The sequence below is a fragment of the Haliaeetus albicilla genome, chromosome 1 (genome assembly GCF_947461875.1).
Source record: "Haliaeetus albicilla chromosome 1, bHalAlb1.1, whole genome shotgun sequence".
Taxonomy (NCBI): Eukaryota; Metazoa; Chordata; class Aves; order Accipitriformes; family Accipitridae; genus Haliaeetus; species Haliaeetus albicilla.
In genome coordinates, this window is record NC_091483.1 from 45452456 (window position 1) to 45477115 (window position 24660).

At 35.2% G+C, this 24660-nt stretch overlaps 1 protein-coding gene across 1 annotated transcript in view; it reads right to left on the reverse strand.

Annotated features, from left to right (window-relative positions):
* Positions 1–7420: 7420 nt before the first annotated feature.
* VEGFC (vascular endothelial growth factor C) overlaps positions 7421–24660 on the reverse strand; it is an 82701-nt gene continuing 65461 nt past the window's right edge. Inside the window, exons 4-7 of the mRNA XM_069787453.1 lie at positions 18463–18614; positions 13747–13856; positions 13156–13486; positions 7421–8556 (exon numbers count right to left, since the gene is read on the reverse strand). Of these exons, the coding sequence (XP_069643554.1) occupies positions 8442–8556; positions 13156–13486; positions 13747–13856; positions 18463–18614 (708 nt within the window). The 3' untranslated portion in view covers positions 7421–8441. The remainder of the gene's footprint in view (positions 8557–13155; positions 13487–13746; positions 13857–18462; positions 18615–24660) is intronic.

The window sequence follows — 24660 nt, forward strand, 5'->3', positions numbered from 1 at the left end:
GATGGAAATTTAAGTATAAACAAGTTCTAACTGTGTCAATTTACCCTACAAATTAATGAAACCACAGCAAAAATACAAAAAGATGTTGAGGTTTTTTGTACGTTGTACAACAATTGCAACTCAACTCACAACAGTAAGACTTTCTTAAGTCAAAGAAAATAAAACATGTCATATCCCAGATAAGAGAAGCATGGCAAAGTGAGAAATGGGAATTAGTCACATGAACTAGATGAAGAGGATTTATTCCCATACTTGTCAAGTCTCCAGAACTACAAACTAATAGCAAGTGATAACATCCAGGACAGTTTAGTCCCTTCTCTAACATCTGCTGGTGTGCTACAAGAACACAGGAGTCAATTAAATAGTACTGGAATCCAGGTCTTCCATTTTAAAATCAACAGCAATAATTTAGGATATTATATTCTCCATTTCTGACCTGAATTTTATTTACTTAGTTCATACAAAGTATAAGTAACAAGGGAGTGAGAGCAGCTTTTCCATGTGTTTTGGGTATAAAGATGTTGTTATTACCATCTGAATATCTACTGGCTTTTACTTCACAGTGTAAACAGCGATGTCACCCGTTTATAAATCTTGATGGAGTTTAGGCGTATAGTTATGCAGCACTACCGGCATTTGCAAAAGTGCGTCTTCAGGTTAGGGAAACTTAATCTGGAAACTTGCCTCCTGTGAATCGGGGGCAAATGAATGAGGATTTTTAGGGTCTAAATTTAGGATTTAGGTACCGCTCACAGTGATTATAAAGTCAATTGTGGATCTAATCCCTTATGTATTTTTCCTTTATGTGCCCTTTGGTTTTCCTCTTTACAGCTTCTTCAGTGATAAATAAGGAAATTTTAAGTGCTGACTCCTGAGTCTTCATAAGACTTAATTAGCTATTGGCATGGCATTTCACTATGTTGCAAACTACCACGGCAGGAACAATATAGTTAAGAGACCACAATTTGGTCTAAACTATCCGTTTTAAAACTTCCTGCACTTTATACAAAACAGTTTTGCTGTCAGTGAGGGTTGTTCTGAATGCACTTAATCTTAATTAACACTTCATTAATGGTGGGATGTTTAATTTTCTGTCTTATTTTTTCAGTCCTTTTCCATGAGGCATGCTTTGAGCTTCACAGTGTTGCTCAGTCTCTTGAAAAGCTAACACGAATTCTAGTAGATATCTGTCACTTCACTTTTATGTAAAACCAGTAACAAAAGTTATGGATGATGTCTTCTTGAGCTACGAGGTTCTAACAGCTACATTTACCTATCTGGTAAATATAAAGAGTTTTCAGGCAGAATATTCATGAGTATATGTAGTTCTTCCCTCCTGGAGCAATCAACAATGTTAGAACAACCTGTAAAGAACAGGAGTGCTTGATGACATTTACCAGGCCTTGCTACTCTGAAGACTGATCACAGTCTTAGAGTGATGCCATTAAAATGAATAATACCATTTAAATCAGGAGAAAGAATCAGTGATGTCAGCCACAAGCTGTCTCCTGCAGACGTAATGGTTTTGACTTGCCTTTAGCTAACCCCCCTCTTGATATTCTTCTCAGAGGCCAAGATAATTATTTATTAATTTAGTCATTTATTTATTTTTGCTTTCCTGAGTATTGACTTTTCTTCCAGGGAGTTTGAGAAGCCCCCTAATACAGATAATCTTCAGTCTAAGCTAAGAGCAGGTCCAAGAAGCTGTCCTATGTGTAAGTAAGTCAGAAAGGATCTTGGCAGCGCTGGTGGCTGCAGCCGCATGCCCAACTCGAAACCACTCGGAGAGCATTGGTTTAGGAACCTGCATACACAGTTCTGCAGGACCCTAACTGGTGATAGAGTGAATGACTGAACTGGGACTGTGGGCTGTGAAAGGTGAAGTTTTACTAACCTGCTCGCTGTTTATGGGCTTTTTGTCATATTATTGTTAGTTACTAAAACAAAAACAGTTATTTCGGAAGTATTTTTCAAAATAAACTACAGTTGAAGAATATAAGATATACTTCCTGTATGTTTTAAAGAACAATGACAAGCAACTAATAAAGGGAAACGTTAACTCGTAGATCTTCAATAGCTAAAGACCTGTGATTGTAAAAATTTGTAAAATCTGAACGTTTGTAAACGTAATACAGTATAAATCTAGTGCAGTAATGTACTGAATGAATAGATGAACTTCTAACGTTTGGATTCTCTAAAGCATAACCTATTACTGAGTATTAATCTTTCAAAAGAATAAAATACTGACTTTTTAATATATATACTTAGAGCAATATTAAAGCATCTCATCTCTGCACTGTCTGTTCTTGCAAACAAATATATGAAAGTGCTGTCAGAAAGTTTTATAGTTCTCCCACAGATGACACTAATATGTACTTATTATGTATTTGAAAACTCACTCCCCTATTTTTGGAAATGACCTTTTATAAATGCTTAAACTCTACATAAAGCATGTATTTGTATTTTTTTCATAGTTTGGAAATTAAAGTAAATGTTTGTTAGTACTACATCTTCCTCTAATGGATGTACCTGAGTTGATTTAGCCTCAGAAGAATATTTCAGTGTTTGCTTTTTTTAAGCTTACCTTAATTTTAATTGAGTTTAATTCCAGATAAACTTCCAGGCAGAGTGTCTGCTCATATGTTTAGATTTTATTTTTTTTTTTTTTTCTGAAAACAATACAAGCCCAAGGTATTTTAGCTTCAGTAACAGGTTACTTGCTGTATTTTAAAACAGGTGTCTCTCAAATAATTTATTAAAAACTGATTGGAGCAACTGAAACCAATACAGTATCTACCTTGATGTTAACCCATGGACTAAGTTGAGCCTAAAATGTTCTGTGACTTGGTAGCTCTCTGCATCCAAATTACTGGACAGGGTGCAGGCTGGTGAAAAGTACGTTCACCTTATGAAGGCAATCTGAGCTTACAAATACTATCTATCCTTAAAAATGACATTATCCTTCTGGGAAGGATCCTGTGACCACGTTTCATCTGTGATTTCACAGTGGTGTAAATCAGAGGTGGGTACATCTGTGCTCTAAGGAAGAGCACAGACCTCAGGTTTTTTGTGGTATGTTTGAAAAGTCTCCCTACCTGCCCTTGAGCCCTAGATTTTTTCCACAGTGTGAATGAGACGTGAATATAAACTCAATTACAAGGCTGAATTTAGTTCCAAAATGCTGCATGGGACATCATTGAGGACTGCATGAGTGCAATGTTAGACAGCAGAGATAGTATCCAGCAGAATTAAAGCTTGTGTTTTTTACAGGGAGGGCGATACCATGAATTGTCTTTTATGTTTCAAGTGTAACCTGCTAGGGTGATTTCTGCACCTGTTATTTTTATTTGCAAGTTTGCTTTGGGAGGCTCACAACTGTAATAATTTTTATTATTATTATTTGCTTGGGCAGACTGGATTGGCACAATCAGAATGTGAAGTTTCAGACTTCTTTTTAACACTTGTTCTTTAACGTATGTGTAGTTAAGAGAATCACTAGACATCTAAAAACAGATTAATCCCCATGTTGGCATGATTATTTAAAGTAGAGAGAGGAAATAGGTCTTAATGGTAATAGAGAAGAAAGCAATGTCATTTTTAGTGAGAGACTGGATATAAAAGGGAAATCGATGGGTTAGAGTTAACAGTGATACGTGAGAAAGGCTGAAAGGGAAATACAGATATTCTTATGGGGAGACTGAGATATGGTCCTGAAATCTAAGAGAAGTAATTTAAGTTGAGAAAGGGGGCAAAGGGGAAGAGTTCAGTGACCACATATGGCTGATTATAAATGCAGAAAATGGATAAAGAGTTTGCTGAAACTCAGTTGAAAGGTCAGTGTCTGTCAGGAATGGATACAGTACCCTTACCCAGGAAAAATAGCTGAATCTACAAGATACTATTTTCATGACAATGTTTTGCTGAGAACAAAAAGGGAATAAATGATAATGTACAATTTCTGGAGATTTCCATAGTGGTTTGCCATTAGTAGCAATGCTTACAAAAAAGAGCAAAGCATTGTGTTTTAAGGGTTTTTTTGGTGGCATGTTCTATGTTTTGTAATTCAGTATGTTCTCAAGCTGAAGTAAGGTCCCCTGATTCATAGCTTCAGATTATAGGTAAAATATACATTTTAATAATGAGAAATTACTGACATTTTAGAAACTGATTGTAAAAGTGGTGACCTCTTAACGCTTGCTACTGTTCAGATTCCATTACAACATTTGGACAGGAAAATACAGATAAAATGAGTCCAAATATGTTATTCTATAAAAATGTTTTGATCTATCTAGAGCTTTTAAGAGCTCAAGGGTAATCTGGAGTCTTAAACCTGCGTTAAACTGGCCTCATTTTATTAGTCCTTATGAGTCCTTCATATGTATTAAAAAATTAAATACCTGGTCCATTGATCTTAATATTTCATCACTCAACCAGAAGGTTGTCCTGTGTTCTTTCCCAGAAGTTTTATCTGAAATGGGAAAGGAAAACAGAAAGAGAAGAAAAGGAAGCTATTAAAGAAATTACCATTATTTTCATTTTTTCAATAAAGTAAAAATCCTGTAATATTAAAAATTATTACTGTATCGTATTGACTAAATTACCAAAGCTCTGAAAATTCTGAACTGATCACCTTTAAACTTTTCTACTTGAGGGCAACCTTTTGTACCTCCAAATAATAATAACTTCAAAAAATTAATAAATTAATCTTTAAAGAATATATTCTTAAATTAAAGATAAATTAAATAATATTTGAAAGAATATAGCCTATTCCTCAGAGCTAACTGGCTGCATAAATTATTCCATTCCTACCTTTTGGCAGGGAGAGGCGTGGGGGGGGAGAGAGAGATGTTAAAATTCAAGCACATCTAGAGTTGTCACTGAGATCTGAAGACTGAAAATGAGAATACTGAAGCAATCCTAACACTAAGCCTTTCAAGATGGTATGGTACATATGCAAGATTTCATGCTGGTCTTTCAAACAGAACCAAGAGAACTGATTTACTATCAACTTGTTCAACATGAATTAAACAAACATGTCAGCAGACTAACAACATTCATACTGTAAATAGTATGTACTTCTGTTAATAGAGGTAGAGAGGGGTTGCTCTGCATAATTTATGGTCTCCATGTAGCACAATATTGAAAGAGTACAGAAATTGTTGTAAATTCCTGATGAAATGCAAGCATAAGTCTGTTTGTTTACTATTAAATGTGATTTACTGCAGAGTTACACGTGTTCTCTCTCTCCCCCCCCTTATATTTTTTTGTAGAAGGTACAGGGGGTTTAGACAAATAACAATATAAGCTTTTTATTCAGAGTTAGTGCAGAATAACTTGTATGTAGAATTATCACTTATATTTTTAGATCTTTTAAGCTGTATAGTCTCTTTCTATATATTTTAAGAATACTAAATTAAGATTTGAAATTAAGATGAAAATTGCAAGGAGTTATAATCAAATAACACTTCAAAACTGAAAATGGTGTAAATCTATCTCTCTCAGCTACTTTATATAATAGATGCAAGGAAGACCTGCAATGCAGATTATGCCACCACTCTCTATTTTTCCACAGATAAACAGTTGCTTAAATATAGATGATTTTATGACAGTACTGAGATAAACAGAATTGCATTTTATCACATAGAATGGGAAATACTAATGACAATAATTGTGATATCTATTGTGTTCTTGTGTATAATGCATTTTAAAAAACTCGGTATTTTCATGTAAAACAGAATTGGAGAGACTGATTACCAGAAAATGCTGTCAACTTCTTGCGTATGTTATTCTACTCACCTGCATACCTTTGAGAACAGTTGACCAGTCACTTTGCTCAGACATAAACCTGATTTGTGGTAACTTTAAGAAGTCAACTCTATGCTTTCTTTAAATCTTAGTTTTATTTAGTGATTTACATAACTTATGTGCAAAGGTCTCAGTATTTGGAAAGTTAAGAAATTGAAAAAAAGATGCATTCTAGAAAGTAATTCTTATTGAATGCTGATGTTTGTAATAAAGTTGGAGCTTCCTGTTCAGTGCTCTCATTTTCAAACTCTCAACCTTCCCTTCCATGATGAGTTTTATCATTCTGGAGTGTAGTATGCTCAGTAGAAATCCAAATATCTGCTTAGCTAGAATGGTTTTATTAGCTCTGTTTTCATGAACTCCTTTCAAATAGTTTAAACACGTAAAGTGAGCATTGCTCAGTTTGGTAGGTTTCTTTATTTGCACAGTATTGTAACATACACTTTTTTAGAATCTACACAGAATTACTTGTCGGAATGTAGTTTTGCTCTGTCTTCACTTGTGCCCTCCTCCTTTTTAACCACAAGTACATTATTTTATCTGTTAGATACTGGTTTATTTAGCCTCTATTCCTGGTTTCAGATTTGATTTGTTCTTCTCCCACCGCCTCTCTTCTGTATTGGGCTTGGATATAAATGAAAAAGCTCATTTTGGGAGCTTCACCTACAGCTTGTTTTCTCAAGTCTTCATTAAATTTTGCTCTTTAATTGATTTCTTAAGGTATTTTATGCTTCCTTCAAGCAGCTGACATATAGAAGTTGATGCCTGGATCTTTAGAAATACTGAATGTAAGTTTTGACTGTTAACCTCTTGCTATTAGATTGACAATGCCAGTTTAGACACTGATGATTTTGCATGACTACTAATCCAACCGATGGGAATTGTATGTTGTTATACTAGCTAAAGTTGTAGATCAACATTAAATTGTCATCCAGAGTTCCACCTGCATTTGATTGCTCAGGCAATATAGTAAGAAAGACATTCCTCAGTATTTGTATTCCTATACTTCATCCTATTATCCTACCTGGATAATGAATAACTGGCCTCTTGGGAAGAACACTGAGGACACTAGATGTACAGTGGAAAGTGTGAACTCTCAAACTGCCTCTCATCCTGCCTACTTGTTAGACTGTCCAACCCTCAATGGGGACTCAGTAATTAAAAGTAGCTTTCACTCAGTTTTAGGAACTGTGATATCTAAATATGCAAGAATTGAGGAAAAGGAACACCCCCTCCCCCAACTTTCTAGGAAATAATTGGAAATAATACTATTTCATTAATAACTCTTTTAAGAACAGCTGCTTAGAACCAGCACTGACATCTACAATTATTTTTACAAATCTGCCCACTCCTGTCACACAAATCTTGCTTTGCAGCTTTGCTTGTTCCACTTCTGCACCCAATAAAGTTTCCATAATTTAACAACTTGCTTAAAATGTCTGCATATTTTAATTTTGAATAGATTGTTCTATGCACATTGCTCTTCCCATGCAAGTTAAAAATCTTACCTCTTTTTAGAGTTGTAGATGTGTGATTTTGCATACTCTTTAATAAAGAGAAGTCCTGACAATTTTTTATGTAGAGATTATGTCAATCCATACCAGACTGGTAGAAGTCCTTTCATGTCCCCATTGGAATATAAATTGTATTTTCTTTCCTTCAAAGTATTTTTGCACACACATACATTGTTAATCAAGATATATGATTGACTATATGAAAGATTAAAGTACATCAAAGCATTCTGAATTATTTAGTTGTAAATTTTACAGTATAGCCTGTAATACTAAATAAAAAGCATAGTTAGCATTTCCACTTTCATACTAATAACCTTAAGTAGACATTTTTTTATATTTATTCTTTAGGAATGCTAACAAGAAATAAAATGGAAGGTAAATATATTGGAATGTGAGTAGTTGCTGCTGTCCTTTAAACATAGTCCTTATCCTTGGGCAATGTACAGGACCTCCAATGTTTTCATTAGTTATTAATTGTACTTGCTTTGCTAATTTCGTTCCAGAGACAGAAATATCACCAAGTCATGAAACACTAAGTGTAACTCTTTCTATTTCAAATGACATACACAACAGGTATGAGAAAATGGCTGTAGTCTTCCTTTCAGAAAAGTGCTTTCTCTTAAATCATGTTTCCCCCTTTTAAGAACCCTGATAATAAAACTGAATTGTAATACTTTCTTTAGGCAGATGATTAAACATACTCACCATTATATAATACAATTTCCATTTTATTTTAAACATACTTTGCATGATATAAAAATATTGATCACAGTGAGCTTTAACAATTGTTACTGCTATAAACAGAAAATGCTGCACAATGGTTTTAGTGGAAATAAATTATATAGTCATTATCTCTTTAAAAAAAAAAAATCACAAGAAGGAGAACCTAGGCTGTTTGGTCATTGGCAGAAAATAAGTCCTTATTGAGTTCTTTACAAAACATGAACCCCAGTTATTTTCTACATTTGCTTTCCACATCTTGAGAAAAGCACAATGAGTCTGTCTCTGAAAGCTCCACAGGGTCTCTGGTGAACATTTAATTCCAATTATTAGGAAAGTTTCTGTTGTTCTTTTGTTCTAATGGAAAAATGTACACCAAAATAGCAAGTAGTGCTCTCTTCACTAATTCGTAAGTGGTCTTTTCCAATATGTGGGTACACAGCGGCACACTTCTTCACTAAAAGAAAATCCAGCATCACAGCGTTTCGTTCGGACTGTACATGGCGGTCTGTAACAACTAAAGAAATGAAAAAAAGCGGGCTTTATTATAACATGATCATTTATATTAACCTGGTGTAGAAATCTGTGTGCATTTAGATTGCCATTTCTTGATGGGATATTTAATTCCTACAAACACATATCTTTTAAATTCTGTTTACATTCTTGCAACTACTTTTAATTGGAATACTCTTCACAAAAGACAATGAAAGAATAGTGAATGCTATTGAAGAGAAATTATTCTATTGCAACAGATAGTCATGAATATTTTTAACATTTTGCCTGGTTGTAGTCACATTCTAATCTTGAGCAGCAATTTTTAAGTTTAATTTTGAAAATACAGTAATATTTTCCTGTACTCAAATTGGCTTGTTATGATCTACTGCATGCTGCCAGTTTGAGATGGCAGTCCAGGATCAGGTGATAATCAAATCTACCATCTTCTTACCCACCAGGACTGTTTCTCACCTTATTCACTAATGCAATAAGCCGTCTTACGTTACACTGTGACTCTGATCTTCAAAATGAGAACATACTTCCTTAGAATCATAGAATTGTTTAGACTGGAAAAGACCTGCAAGATCATCGAGTCCAACCGTCAACCCAACACCACCATGCCCACTAAACCACATCCTTTCAAGTTGCAAACTCCTATAGACACTCTCTGAGGGCAGAAGGAATATATCTACACTTCATAATGCATCTATGTGCATTCTTAAGTAAGATCAGAGCCTGCACATTAATGATAAATCTTAAAGGAAAAAGAACAGAAATAGTCCTATTTGATTAAAATAAGTTTAACAGAAATAGAGAGTTAAACCACAAGTCACATCCACCTAGGAAGCAGCAGACTTTTTCTTCACAGATTCCTTGACTGAAAAATAGAACTTATAGAAAGATAGTTATCTGTGGTTGTCCCTGAACTCTTCCTTTTCCTATTTTATTTTTCTATTAAAACAAGAACTTGACCTAAAATAACCTTACAATAACAATGCTAAATACTTTCTGGTGTATAATGGAGACAAAGTACAAGTCTGGGGTTTTTTTCAGACGCTGGCAATGAGTCAAAAGACAAAAGTATGTGTTTTGAAATTCAAAACATAGTTATACTTAAAACTTGTATTTAAATAATGTGTGCCTGTTTGTGAAACACTGATATTATGATCTATTACTATAATTCATACTTACTTCAGTTCAAAGACACTACAGTACCCTATATTAAGGCAATGTCACTATCCTCTTTCCTAGGTAATTCTTGTTTTGGGCTTGTGGCTACTCTTATTATTGTTGCAGATAAGTTATTACGTTGTGTGCTTGTTTTGGATACCAAGTTACTACTTTGCAATAATTTGTTTATGATATGAGGTCTGGATTACAGTTACATTAATTCACGTCAGCTAGTTCAACCAATCAACCTGGCTATGAGGAAAACAATAAGGAATGAGGAAGACTGCAAACATTACATTTATTAACTAGTAACATCTTGTTTAGTGTTTTCAATGTCTTAATCATAGATTAGTTCACCAGTGTGGTCTTTGTAATTAAGGGAGTAACATTATTTTGTGCCACTTAATATAGATATTTGAGATCAGTGTAACAGCTCATGGGAATAAAGTTCGGAAACAGTGGCAAAAGGCAACAAAAATGTTTGCCAAAGGATCTAATACTCTGAGCAAATGGGCAACCAGCTATAGGTCTGTTCTGGGAAAAAGGTACTCCATAGAGATGCAATGGAGGAAACATTGAACTCACTTGCCTTTTTGTCTGTCTCTGCTATGAAAGTTAGACTATTATTTCATGTACTGAATGACCATAAAATGAAATAAGAGAAAGATAAGAAAAAAAAAGACAAAGCCAAACTCTTCCACCCACGTATGACATGTTGTACAAAATGAAAAGCAGTCACATAATCATTAAATATGAGGAGGTCACTTTGTTTAGGATTCATGCCTCCTAGTGAACTGTGAACTTCAACTTAACTTACAGTTGAAAGTGCTATAAAGCATCTCTCCCATGTGAGTTTGTGTCTACCAGCAGTCAAGGTCAGGTTACTGCAGCCTTATCCTTATTTGGGACATTTCAACAGAGCAAGAAAGCCCCTCTCCTCCTTTGAAATGCTTTGCAGCTGAGGTGCGTAGTTATCTGGCCCTGCCAAAACTGACCAAAATAAATTTTTGAAGTGATAGCACAGGGTGAATAGCAGCAGAGTCATTGTAACTACATAAATGCGGTTTCCTTAGGAAATTCTGCTGAACAATAGACCAGGTCTTTCAAAAGATTTGGGCTGAATGTTGTTTATGGAGTGCTTTCGTGAGACAGATGTCTGTTTTGATGAGGATAATCTGAGCATGCTGGAGCTAAGATAGATGTTCAATCAATATGTATAGTGCTGGGTGAGTCAGTGGCAACCTTCTCTTTATGGTCAGAAATTGTGATTATTTTTTTTTTCCGATTCCCCCCCCCCCCCCCCCACTGAATGCCCAGGTTTGTCATTTTGGGCAGTCTAACAACTTCACTGACGAAATTGAAGTAGAAATGCTAATTTTAATGGTGGTAACAGCGTGATCACCTTAATTAAAAGCCAGTATGCTTTATGGTGTTGGTTTTGTGTTTTGTTTTTTTTTCTTTTTTTCTTCCTATTCTGTGCTTTGTAAATGACTTTGTATTCATTTTCTCTGGAGCAGGGTATAACATTAGCGGCAGAGGCATTTTAGGTATAGCACATAAAAATGTTGGTGCTTCAAAACCAGAAGCTACACGGACTACTCCTCTCCATGGGGAGCTGTCTAGGACATGGCTGCAGGATTCTGCTCGTGTTTAGGTCTCAGGCATCTTGCACAAAGTTATAGAGTGGTACTTCCATTTATGTGGGCTCGTAACAACAAGGGATCTTTCTTTCAAAAACAAAGAGGGTGTTGCAGCGTTTTTATTTCTTTTTAGAGAAAGCTTGTGGTGGAGAGAGCCAAAATGTGAGAAACCTATGCTATGTCCTTTCTTAAAAAGGAGGAAAGATTGCATTTTCTATTTTCCTTGACAGTGGTAACACCTACAGGGCTATCGGTTGTAGAGCTATAGAATAACACCACATATAAATCTTTCTTCCTCCACACAAAGACAAACAGCTTAGAAAAGAGAAACAGCTAAAAAGCATCCTGTATCACATTGTCCTTGGGAGTGAGAAAGTTTATCGTATTCAACCACAACACCACAGAAAAAAGCTGAGCTCAATTCCCTCCTTCAAATACTAAGTCTTTAAATCAATAGAGGTGGCATCAGATATTTATTATGGCATTTCTTATCTTTTTAAATGCCTGACTTTTCCAGTTGTGAATGTTCTTTTAAAACACACATGGTTTGTATGTCTAGCACTGCTGGAAGCGCACGCTAGAGTACTGCTAAGGCTTTGTAACGTGCTAAAGCTCATGTAATCAGGTTGGTTTCTTTTCTTCTGCAAACAAAATCTGAACAATAGAGAAGAAATTATTTCTCATGTTTCTAACAACTGTTCTATTCCACTCACGAGGCCAAACATAGGAAAACAGGTAATGTCAGCTATTTTTAATCTTTTCCCCTATTTTAGAGACTTCAATACAGGTGTCAGTCCTAGTATTACACATTTTCTCTTTATTCAAGATGAACTAATGTCTATGTATCTGGCAATATATTTATGCCAACTAATTACATGTTATAATAAAAAAAACCCATAAGGTTTACTTTTGATAAGCAACAAATTACCACAGACACTTAAATGTCCCAATTTGCTATTTTCCATTTCCAGTGCCTGAACATTTCTGGAATTGTTATAGAAATAATACCCATATATTAATAAATAAGTGATCTCTCTGCTCCAAGTGGCAGCATTATTTCTGTTTTAACAAATTCATTTCACAGGAAAACTTTCCTCACAAAATTATACAAAGCAGAAATAATATTGTTTGTTTCTCAGAACCTAAAGTCATTCACATTTTTATATATAGACTGCTACCGCTATGGGTGTAGCAGTTGTGAAAGCAAAACCTCCTGTGATATATAAAGAAATTGCAGGGTTTTCTTCCTGACCAAATCCCATTTTAAATGATGAATGCGGGCAGTCTGTTTTATACTTATATATGTCTACTTTCCACAGAAATCACCCAGAGCTATAAGACTTCTTATGCACTCATAAATCTTTAGTATCAGTTGAGTGAAATGAAGGATATGCAAAAATCTAGGAAGTGACAATGAATGATGGTATCTCCAGAACTAACTCCTGAAATCTAATTGGGAATATCTGAGTTATGTGAATTGCAGTATTCAGTTCTTGGGAAAAATAGAGTGGGATTGTAAGTAGCATAAAAAACCAGGGAGCTTAAACTTACAGTCATTTTCACCAAAAGAAAAAAAAAATTCATGTGAAGTAGTAGAAAGAGTACAAGAAACTAAACACGCTTTAAAACACTTATTCTGCCTAGTAATTTCCTCTTGGAGATGATAAAAGTCATAGAAGATAAAAACAAACTGAAGGGAGGCTTACTGTTTACTTGAGACTACAAAGCAATTCAACAAGACAGCTGATAACACAACCCCAAATTTTATACCTTAAACACAATGAAAGGGCTAAAGACTGATTTTTTTTTACCTGCATGTCTGGTGATGGAACCTTTTTCCTTTTAAGAAGCATTTATTGGGAGATTCTATACATTCACAAATGCATTTTGCAGGATTTAGTGGCTGATGTTTAGGACAGGTCTTTTTACATACACACTGGCACTTATCTTCATCAAATTCCTTGTTGGGCCCACAGGAAGCGGGGAGAAGTTTGTTTTTGCACATGCACTGACATGATGATCTGTCTAATTCTTTGTGAGGTCCACAGCTTGAGGGCCGCACGCCGCCTTTGCAGACACATTGACAGGTTTCTTCATCCAGCTCTTTGTTTGGTCCACAAATATGGAATCCTTCAGATGTGTCTAGAAATACAGAAGAGAAGTTGCACAATTACCAGAATTTTGTGTCTACACATTCATGTATTTTTAAGTGAAGAAACAATAACAAATTCATACCTTTTAAGAAGTTTTAAGAACAAGCATATGTCAAAAGACAGGCAACAACCAGTAATAGTATCAATAAGGAAAAAAGATTCAACTATTTACTTTTCATGTTTTTAATTTCTCCCTTAGGTAAATCAAAACATGGAACTATATTTAATCCTTTAAGCAAAACTGCTTACCAGAATCTCCAAGGTGAGAAGAGAAGACAAAATCATGCTGCGCCAAACATCTGCAAATTTGATTATTCCAAATATGATTTTTTGGACAGGTCTTGTTTGCCACATGACACCTGTGGAATGAAATATACTGTTGATTTACTACCATAAGAACTCCAGGGAAAAAAAATATTAGGTGCTGATTGCTTTTGTTTCCCTCCATTATAAAAACTTTTCTAAGAGCTTTGGCTCATTCATAATCTTATTTTTAGGTCCTATCAGATCTGTTACTAATTAAGGTTCTCCTCACTACAGAAATCTTCAGCCACTTGTTGAAGATACCTGCTCACATTTCAAATTTTAGCTCTAACTTCTAGAAGCTGATATTTGTACCTTCCTAATGTAGTTTAGAAACAGATCTAACCCTTGAATGTAAGCCTCATACATCTGTTTACAGATGAGTATAATACCGCATAGGTGGTAACAGGCATAGTTTTCTACATTGTATTTTGAAGTACAAAAACGTTTTCACACACATAGATGTCAGAAGACAGCTGATACTAGTTTCTGAATGAATGCTGTAGACAAAACTCTAATTTCTAAAATAAGATCAGCTTCTCAGATTCCCTTCCTCTTCATGTACAAGTTATGTGCCTTTAACTGACTCTTTCTCATGAGCCACTCAAATCCTGGACAGCTTTCTTGAATCTAAAGATTTGGACTTCAGCAGTGATGCCTCCTCACTTTAGAAATGAAAGACAATAAACAATTTAACAGTTTAGTGCTCCTTACCTGCCAGAGTTTTGCAGCGCAGGTAGGAGTACCAAATAAAGCAAAAAATCCCAACAGCAGCTGGTGCCTTTTTAAAGAATGACTGAACTTATAGCTAGTAGGTGCACCACAGATAGAATATTTATGTGTATTATCTCATCTTCCTTGCTTGCAATTTCTTTATCACCACAGGTGACATTACAACTTTTAACAAGTCATGCCTAACTTCGTGCATCCTGTGTCAGGCTGTGTCATTTATTCATTGTTTCTGTAGTATGTCTAAAATCCTCATCTGTTAAGGCAGCACATATATTACACATTTTAAGCACTTTTCATTCCCCTGAGCACCATTACTCATGCATTCAAAAATGCAGGTGCTGGGGCATTCTTCCGTGATCATCATTCAAGTATACCACTCCCCTTCACCACATGAAACAACTCTTTGCTTGTAAAGACTGCTGTAGTTTAACATCACCCTGCATCACCTCATGTTTTATCAAGCTGGCATTTCCTGATTTCATTCCGCTAATGATCTCACTCTCGCTCTCTCACTTGGCACGTATGTCCTTTTCCCTGCCTCCTGATTCTGCTTGAGAAATGGTAAGGATAATCTACAGGCATATTATTGTATTCTGTTTAAAAAAAACCCCAAAAAACCAACTCACACCTGGAGCAGCCTGGCTCTAGCTGGGAGTGTTTAACTACAGAAGAAGGCCAAGGTGACAGTATGAAGGAAACACCAAGCGCACATGAACCCTTGAGAAGACAATGTTGATACAAAACCCGAGTTACCAGAACTTGAAGAGAATGTTATGTATGATATTTCAGCATCAGGGCTGGAGACACACCCAGCAAAAGGAACTGGAACTGCTTGTTTACAAATTCTCCTCTGGTTGCTAGTGCAGAAAATTATTGGGGATGTGGCTGAAATTTTAAAATGACTTATTGTATCATTTTAGGAAAGTTCAGGAAGGCTAGGAAAAAAAATCAGAGGCAAAACCACTTTGCAGAAAATTTCACTACCTCTTTCCAAATCATTGTCAACTCAACCAAAAAAACCCAAAACAAACCACCACCAAAAAAAATCAGCATGCTAACTTGTTACCTGTCAGTGTCAGAATAGATAATGCACAAGAGAGGGAAATACTTAATGTGTACAACATACATCCAAACTACATCTAATATACGCTTATCAGCTCTGTGCCTACCTACAGACCATGGGAAAAAAAGGTCATCACAGAGATTTGATCTGAATTATGTATATTGAAGGCCCCTCTGCTCCTCCCCCCTCCTCCCCCCCAATTGCTAAACTTCTAAAATAGAGTGACAACTTTCTAACTCACTTGCACATTTTGATGACATTCTATATAAACAGAGAAGAGTACAACTTAAGATACCATTAATCCTGGAGGTACTCTGAAACACTGGTTAACATGAACTGACATGCCTTAGCTCCGACAGTATGTAGAAGTAGATACTACTTTTTAGAAGGAAAAAAGGAAAAAAGCAGGAGAACAGGCAAAGACCTTGACCTTAATTCTCAGAATAAAGTTGTGCAGACGATATATTTTATATATAAAAAAATCTGACTATTTGTATTCTATCTTACATGTCATTTCTCGCTTCTTTCTAACATGTGCCTGTGAATCATGGCATAATTCAGCCTTGAATTCTTATTAGATCCCAAGTGTTACTACCTGTCCCGGTTTCAGCTGGGACAGAGTTAATTTTCTTCCTAGTAGCTGGTATAGTGCTATGTTTTGGGTTCAGCATTAGAAGTAACACACTGATGTTTTCAGTTGTTGCTAAGTAGTGTTTAGACCAAGTCAAGGATTTTTCAGCTTCTGATGCCCAGCCAGCAAGAAAGCTGAAGGGGCACAAGAAGTTGGGAGGGGACACAGCCAGGGCAGCTGACCCAAACTGGCCAAAGGGGTATTCCATACCATGTTGACGTCATGCCCAGTATATAAACTGGGGGAGTTGGCCTGGGGAATCGCAGCTCGGGGACTAACTCAGCATCGGTCAGTGAGTGGTGAGCAATTGCATTGTGCATCATTTGTTTTGTATATTTCAATCCTTCTACTATTATTATTATTTTATTCCTTTCTGTCCTATTAAACTGTCTTTATCTCAACCCAAAAGTTTTACTTTTTTTTCATTCGGTCCCCCATCCCACTGGGGTGGGGGTAGCGAATGAGTGGCTGCATGGTACTTGGTTGCTGGCTGGAGTTAAACCACAACACTACCCTAAAACCAGAGATTATACTCCTAGGCTTTTCTTTTCAGTAATACATAAGGAAGTCATTACTGTATTTCTGTTAAAATGAGCATGTACATAAATACACAGGCACATGCAGAGCTGCCACTGTGACAAGAAAGTACATTTCCAAGTTTTGGCTTTACAACAGTTTCACTAGCATTCAAACCTATAAATAAAAACACTAAGGAAAAATAATAAGTTGAAAAGAAATTGAGAACTTTAGTACAAATTAAAAAACCCCAGTGGGATTCTGAAAAGCATCCAGGCACCCACCAGGAATATGAAAATATCTTTCCTTTCTAGAATCTTAGAAGCACTCGATTTTTTTTGTTGTTTTGATGTTTTTTGTTTGTTTGTTTGTTTTCTATTTTACTGTAAAAAATCATAGATTTTTAAACTTAAAGACAGTACTTAACAGGAGAGAAGGCCTGTATATATTCTCACCCAGTACTACTCTGCCTTACCTTTGTTGAAGCATGATTCCTTACTCACAGGACAGCCAGCTACCAGTGAGTGCTGGTCAAAGTCTTGTATCTGTACGCTTACTTCCCTCTAACTACACATAGTTGTTTCCTGGCTAGAAAAAACCCTTGCACTGAGAATTGCCACTGCTCTTAATCGAGAAGCACTAAGAAGCTGCCAACAGTCAGCATAATTTGACTTTATTATTGACTCTTGGGTTTTGATTTTTATAATCTGTTAATTATGCAAATAATTAAACTATTAATAGATTTATTTCCTAATATTTTTCTAAACCACTGTTTATGATCCATATTTTGATGAATAAATTCAACAATTGAATTCAAATAGAATATAACCTGTGTTTAGCTGGAACATGTCAGAAAACATCCAGACTTTAACTGAATGAAAACACAGAGAAAATTACCTAGCTTATACCTCTGGGCATTTTGCACTATTTACTCACTTTATTAAAAATGTCTACAATTAATTCCCATTCAGCTTCTAGTCATTGGTTCGTCCATAAAGCAACTGTTAGTCTGTTACCTATTTTTGGCCTCCTAAATATTTATACATCATGAAATCATCACTCAGTCTTCTAAAATGAAGGGAAGGGGTTTTAATAACACTTGCTTCAGTGCCAGATTTCTTCTGTAACTTTTTTTCATTCAAAAATCACCAAACAAATCAATATGCTAATTCTGTGGAATGTCAATTAATCCTTTGCTTTCCATTTCCATTCTGTTTTGTTTTGACCTCTGGCATATGAAGATGTGCAAAAAGATTTGTAGTTAAAGATTCCCTAAAACCAGGCCTTTTTTAAAACAGCATTTTAAATAGGAAAAGACAGTTTGAGAGAGAAATGTTGTCTACTCCTTATTTGCAAAAGTAAGTATTTCTAGCTTTTCTTGATTATTTTTTGTTTTTTTAAGAAGTTGCTTTTATCGATGTTTCCTTTAAGCCTCAGTCACATTGTAGCTCCTTCCACGAAACAAACCGCACAAACATTATTAATTTTTAAACCATCTAGCCCCAATTTATCCACTGGTTAAAAGGATAATGTTACTTTAGTAACATTCTCTTCATGTAAACCAGTATTAGCTCCTTTGCAAAATGCATTCTGCTAGTACTAATGTGTAGTTGACCTAATAAGTTCACCTATCTTAATTGTGAAAGCTTCCAGCAATATTTTAAATCTAATTACATAGGCTTGCTCATAATGTGAAAGGAAAGACAAGTCTCATACTTACTGAGTTTGTGTTGCTGGCAAAGAACGTCTTATGATAGAATGAACTTGTCTGTAAACATCCAACTTCGACATGCATCGGCAGGACGTGTGATTGGCAAAACTGACGGTTACAGGTTTGGGGCCATGAGAAAGAGGCACTGTGATCTCAAACAACTATAAAAGGGAAACCAAAGCAAAGCACTTTTTTTACAGATCAGTAACAGTACAACTAAAAATAATATAAGGACTTACAAAAAAGCTATAAGGAATTTAAGTTTAGGTTTTTGTTCTCTACCGTCATTCAGTGGCATATTCAATTATACTGCTAAATAATCATTATGTGCAAAATGGATACAATAGCTATGGCATGACAATTAATGTTTTTAGTCTTAAACCCTGTTATGTGCCTGTTTGCTTGCTATAACATTTAAACTACTGTTAAAAGACAAAAATATATAAAGAACTCATTTTTCTAGAGGAAATGACTTCAAATTGGCAGCCTTTTAAAAAATCTAAAATATAACATTTGGAAGGTGCTTCAAAGTTGGAAAACAAGAATAGTTTAAAAAAGGAGGTAAGCTACAACCTAATATATCAGTTGCACCATTACAAAAGCTTGCATAAAACAGCAACATATTGGACTTGGATTAAAACATTTTTGGATGAACAAGTTTTGAACTGCAGCATACGATGTTTTTGACTTTCCAGTATTTGTATCAATGCAAATTATAGGGTTACCCTAATGGAATGCATCTTGAACTGTAATTTTTTTTTCAAGACATTAAGAAATTGCCACTATTAATAAAATAATAATGTATGTGAATGAAAAAAATCCTCATTTTAGTGGGAAATGTAGTTCAACTGATGGAAGAGGACAACTTAAGTGATACCTTGTGGAAAAACTGAACATGTGATAACAGACAGTGAGACTCATTTCAGTATTCAATTCAGGACATCTACTTTATCAAACTAAGAAGGTTTCACTGTAAGACTCAAATCTCAATAGTTAGTTACGGCAAATACTTTAGGTCAATGTCTTAAAAAAATCTATTTTGGTAGTATTTTTAATAAGATAATAGTGCACTGTTGCCTTTTAGGTGTTTAGTCACTTTTCCAAGCATATTCAAGAATATTCCTGCATCTTCTGGGGACTTTACTACCTTTAAAAGCATGGTCATTGGTTATTATTCCAGTTTCAGTTGATGAGACTGTATAACAAAACTTTAATTTTTAGCTGAGATCTATCTTCAATGCTTTTTTTATAATCAATAACTTTATAGTATGGCATATAGGCAGCATGCAAATATAATCAAAATACTGGTAATTTTAAATTATACAAAATATGAAGTACATCTACGGGATGTCCCGAAAACAGTACCTTGCATGGAAGTACACAAGTGAGACTGAGTACTAACAAGCATGCATGTGCAGCGGTATGGGATGTATTCACCAAGCACCCACAGGTAAAAAGGCACTTGCGCAGCCAACAATAAAGCTCATACTATTCGTATACCTAACCTATGCAACTTTAAATTGTATAAAGCATCATCAACTCTGATAGATATTTTCTGTTTTACAAAACAAATTTTGACATTATTTAGTAACTAGATCTTTAAAAAGTTTAACATTGGGAGTGTCATCATAAAAGAACGGAAATGGCAAAAGTATTATATTTGCATTTTATTCTGTTACAGAAAATTACAAAGCTATTATTTTTGCTGCAAAAAGTACCACATCCCCTATATTAGTTTTAAAAGTGGGGGTTTTTTTTCTTCACTAGAATCTAAAAATGCAAACTGGTATATGTTTACTTCTGTAGAAGGAAAACAAAAGTAGAAAATAGTTTCCTGCATCTTTCAAATACTGATGAAAAAAACTATCCATCTAGGGAGCCACCATGAAAAGAGTTTCTCTTGTTAGAGTGACTTCTAGCCAAAGCATATTAACATTTGGATTCTTGCTCCAGCTGCAAAATAAGTAACGCTTCTTAAAATTGTGATCTGGAGTCATTAATAAGATAAGGGCACAAGTCCACGTCTAGTTTAAAGTTTGGTACCAATAAAATGAATGCCTAATTATCACCAGACATACCTCCAGGGTTTTCACTAAGTTCAACACAGACTTCTGGAAAGAGACTTTCTAATCAACATGTTATTATACTTATAATCTTTTTGGCTTCCAAACCAATATTGGCTCCTTTACCCTCATCTATTATAAAAGCTCCTTTAAATTAATCACAAAAGGCATTCTTACCAAGATGCCTCATCCCAAAAGAGCAATAATCATAACACAGAATTATCATTTTCATATTAATAGGTTATATGAAAATAGCTTTATGTACTTATTCATTTCTTTTAAAAATATCCACCTACTTGAAGGCCATCATAGGTTTTTTTATGATGCACAAACTAACCAGGAAAATGGAGAGGAGGAAGGTGGTGTTGTAGATAAAGAGACAGAAAGGACCATGTTTATGAAAAATAGCTTTCATTTCTGCATACAGTACACATCTGAGAAAACACATGCTGAGTTCGAGTATCTGTTTTTTTAAATACTGATCTTTAATCAGATGACAAAACTCACCTACATATTCTTCAAGAGTTGTTATCTTTTTTTAAACAAGTTGTGCATTGAGAAGGACAGCCCAACTGTTGAGACCTCTGAAAATCTGGAGAGCTAAGAATCTACAGATGCAAAAGCCTTTACTGTATTAGATAACTTGTATGAAAACTGATTCTTAAAAGACATATATGAATTGAGGGGCAGAACAAAGAATATGGACTTAATTGCAATATTACACACAAAAAGAGAATCTTGTTTTCTCTGCTCTCTTACATTATGAACTTGCTTTTCCAAAGCTGAAGGTAGAAACCCACTGTAGGGGGAACTGAGAAAACTTAGAAACTGAAGATAAGTACGATTCTCTGTGTGGACCAAACTGTAGCTGACTAGAAAAAAGGACATGTTCTGTTCTTCCTCTGCTGTTGGAGTAGATCAGTTTGCCATGCTGCAAAGCATAGCAGACTCCAGACTGCTGGAGATGGCAGTGTAAGACTGTTGCTACAATTCCAAACCACCTAAAAGAGGTCCCTGTCAGCCCAACTGTCCTCCAGTTTGGCTTCAGGCACGCACTGAGAGAAATTTCACTAAAACACCTGAGACATACCAATTGTAAGTGACAATGATGGTGAACGTGAATTATCTTAATCTACATTTATTCTTCCATTTAAACTGTGAGTCAACACTTCAGTTGTGCAATGCAAAAAAAGCCTGGTTAAACAATGTAAAGGTAGACTGGCTTCCTTGACATCACTGAATTACCTTCAGTCTGTTCAACTAAATTCTCTTAATAGCAATGTATTTTACATCACCCAATAGTAGCCACTGCTTATACATAAAGTCAAAAAAACTAAGCTAACTATTTATGTTAGAGATTATATTATATTTGGTATTACATTTCTAGCCTTCACTTTTGGAAAGTGCTTAAGAATATAAACCAGATCTATTTTCATTAATGGAAATGATGGAAGTGAAATACTGGGGTTGGAATTATTGATTTGTTCTTCCTACACTATTGCCTGTACATGCTATTAGGATACTATATTCTGATGCATGCTGAAAAAGGAGATATTTATTCTTCTCTTCTGATCATGAAAATATATCAAGCAGAGATTTCACAAGAAATAAATTCTTGAAAAGTAGTCTGTTATAGAAAATGTATTTAATACTCAGAATAATTCAGTTTAAATAATCTCTGGCATTTTAAAATAAGATCCATTCTAAAGAAAATCTACATTCTGCTCTCAGCTGTGACAGCAGCATCTCTAAATCCAATGAAGCTATTTACACATAAGTGAATAAACTCTCAATATACATAAGCTAGGTTTGAATTATCTTAATAAATAATTTCAAATTAGGTAAGATCTGACCTTGTGTAACACTTTCTGGTTTTCCTAACCGCTAATTTATTTGTTCCTCATCTTCCTCATCCAATAGAACAATAAGCTCAACATCTGTTGTCACTACAGGGCATGTTGGCAACATGTAACAGCCAAATGTCAGTATCTAGAAAGGATATTTCTACGAGAAATAGAAACCATAACATCTGTGTATGAGGCTGGTTCTTGACTCCCATCTTTTCTGGCAACATTGCTGGTTGTGGGTACTATTGCTGGTACCCACATTGCCCAAATGGGTACCTCTTCTTGGAGATCAGATGGCTTATATTTCTGTCTGATCCCTCTTTCAGTAAAGGATTGGTTTTACTGTATTCTCAGAGGCCGAAATCTTCTCCTCCTTCCCAAATTCAAATTGTAGGAAAAATCAGACTAACTCACACTACAGGAAATAGGGAAAAGACATTTCCTGCAGGTCTGTTCTTCAGGGATCAATGCCTAAAGACAAACATTCAGGACTAAAGACCACAAAGAATGACCTTCAGTCCCCAGAAGAACACGAGATCTGACAGGAGTAGGGATTAGGACAGTTTCTTCAAAGTGGAGAGCTTCTATTGCTTGCAGTTTTAAAAAAAATGTTAGTAATTATAGTACATTAAATCGCAAATTAAAGTACATTAAATGAGTATTGCTAGAGTTAGAGGAAAATACTCAAAAGTTAAAAGAAAAAAATTAGGACTCAACTTGCCCGTGCTGTCCTGTACATTTGTGCTACCAACTCTGCAGTGTTAGGAAACCAGTGGAAAAGAACAACTGAAGCAGTATGTGATAGCATAACTAAAGAATATTATATATAACAAAGAAAAAACCCCAAAATTAAACCACACAAAATCACAGTCAAGCTCTGTCCTAACCTCTTTCACAGAAGCTGATATCGTAAACATAAGACAGTAACACACTGTTCATCTCAGCATATAACACATACTAATGGAAGTTCTATGTCACTAAAGGAACAGTTGAAAACCATACACAGTTAATGCATTTCACAAGAACTTAACACGTGCCATTCAGCCAGTCTAAGGCTGTTTTGTCACAGAAAACCAGACGGCAGGTCTTCCAGTCCTTCTCACCATTTCTAATATTTCTCTTCAAAGTACTGTGTTCAGCCCTTGTCTCCGTAGGTCTTCACCCAATACGATGATTCTCCATGCTAACCTCCCCTCATTTCAGCCCAACCAAAGTTTCCCTTTCAGCCAGCCCACAAAGCTTGATTTCCCTTCCCTCTTTTTGGGCTCCTTAGCATAATTTTTAGCATTCTGACACATGCACATCTTGTCCCAGCTACTTGTGGATCAACCAGGTTTCTTCCTTCCCAACAAGACAAAGGTGGGTGTATCAGCGATGGGCTCTCCCTAGAAGGTGGGATTTAGGTGCCTAGATCTGAACTGCATCAGATTTTTATTCAGCCCCAAGTTATAAAGTCTTCTAGTTACAAATAAATCCAAGTCTCCCACCAGTTCCATTTGCCTTCTAGGTCTTTTTTTTAACATTCAGAAGTATACAGATTGTCTCAAAGGTAAAAAAACCACACCTTCCGAATATAAACAAACAAATATCATATCCTTTACCTAAGATAAGGGAACATGAACATTTTTTTCAGATAAAAAACAAAATCTGGATTTTTAACGGTAAAGCCATATACACTTCTTTCTCACTCTGGTCTAAGAAAAAGCAGAACTACCACTTTTGTTTTAAAGCAAAAAACTGAAAAGTAAAAACAACACATCAAGCTGAGGCAGGCATCTGGCAGAGAAAATTTCAACCCTTATTGTTAAAGAACAGCAGAATTAGGCTGACAATGACAATAGAGTTTATAATGGAGTATGTTGGATAATCTTACTATTGGGCTACTTAAATAAGAGTTGTTTATCATTGAACAAGATTATGCGTGACTATAAATGTTTTTTTCCCCATTTTTCTCTGTCATTAAAAAATTCAAGAGCCTTGTACAGTAAATGCCTTAAATGGAAATTGTGTGCTAAAAACATGACAGTCATTGGTACTATATGTTGTTTTAAACTACTTGTTTTAAAAACGAGTTTTGGTTGCAGGACATTTTTTTTTAATCCTTTTTTGAGGATATGTATTTTCTGTAGTTCCCACTGACCATTATCAAGATGACTTTATATCTATCTTTCAACCTAGCCAAACTTGAAACTTTCATCTTAAAAAATGAAGGAAGGTCATTTTTCTTCATACATTTGGATTACACAATCTGTAATAAGGTGTATTTTAGGCTTAATAATTAACCTTTGTTCCACTGC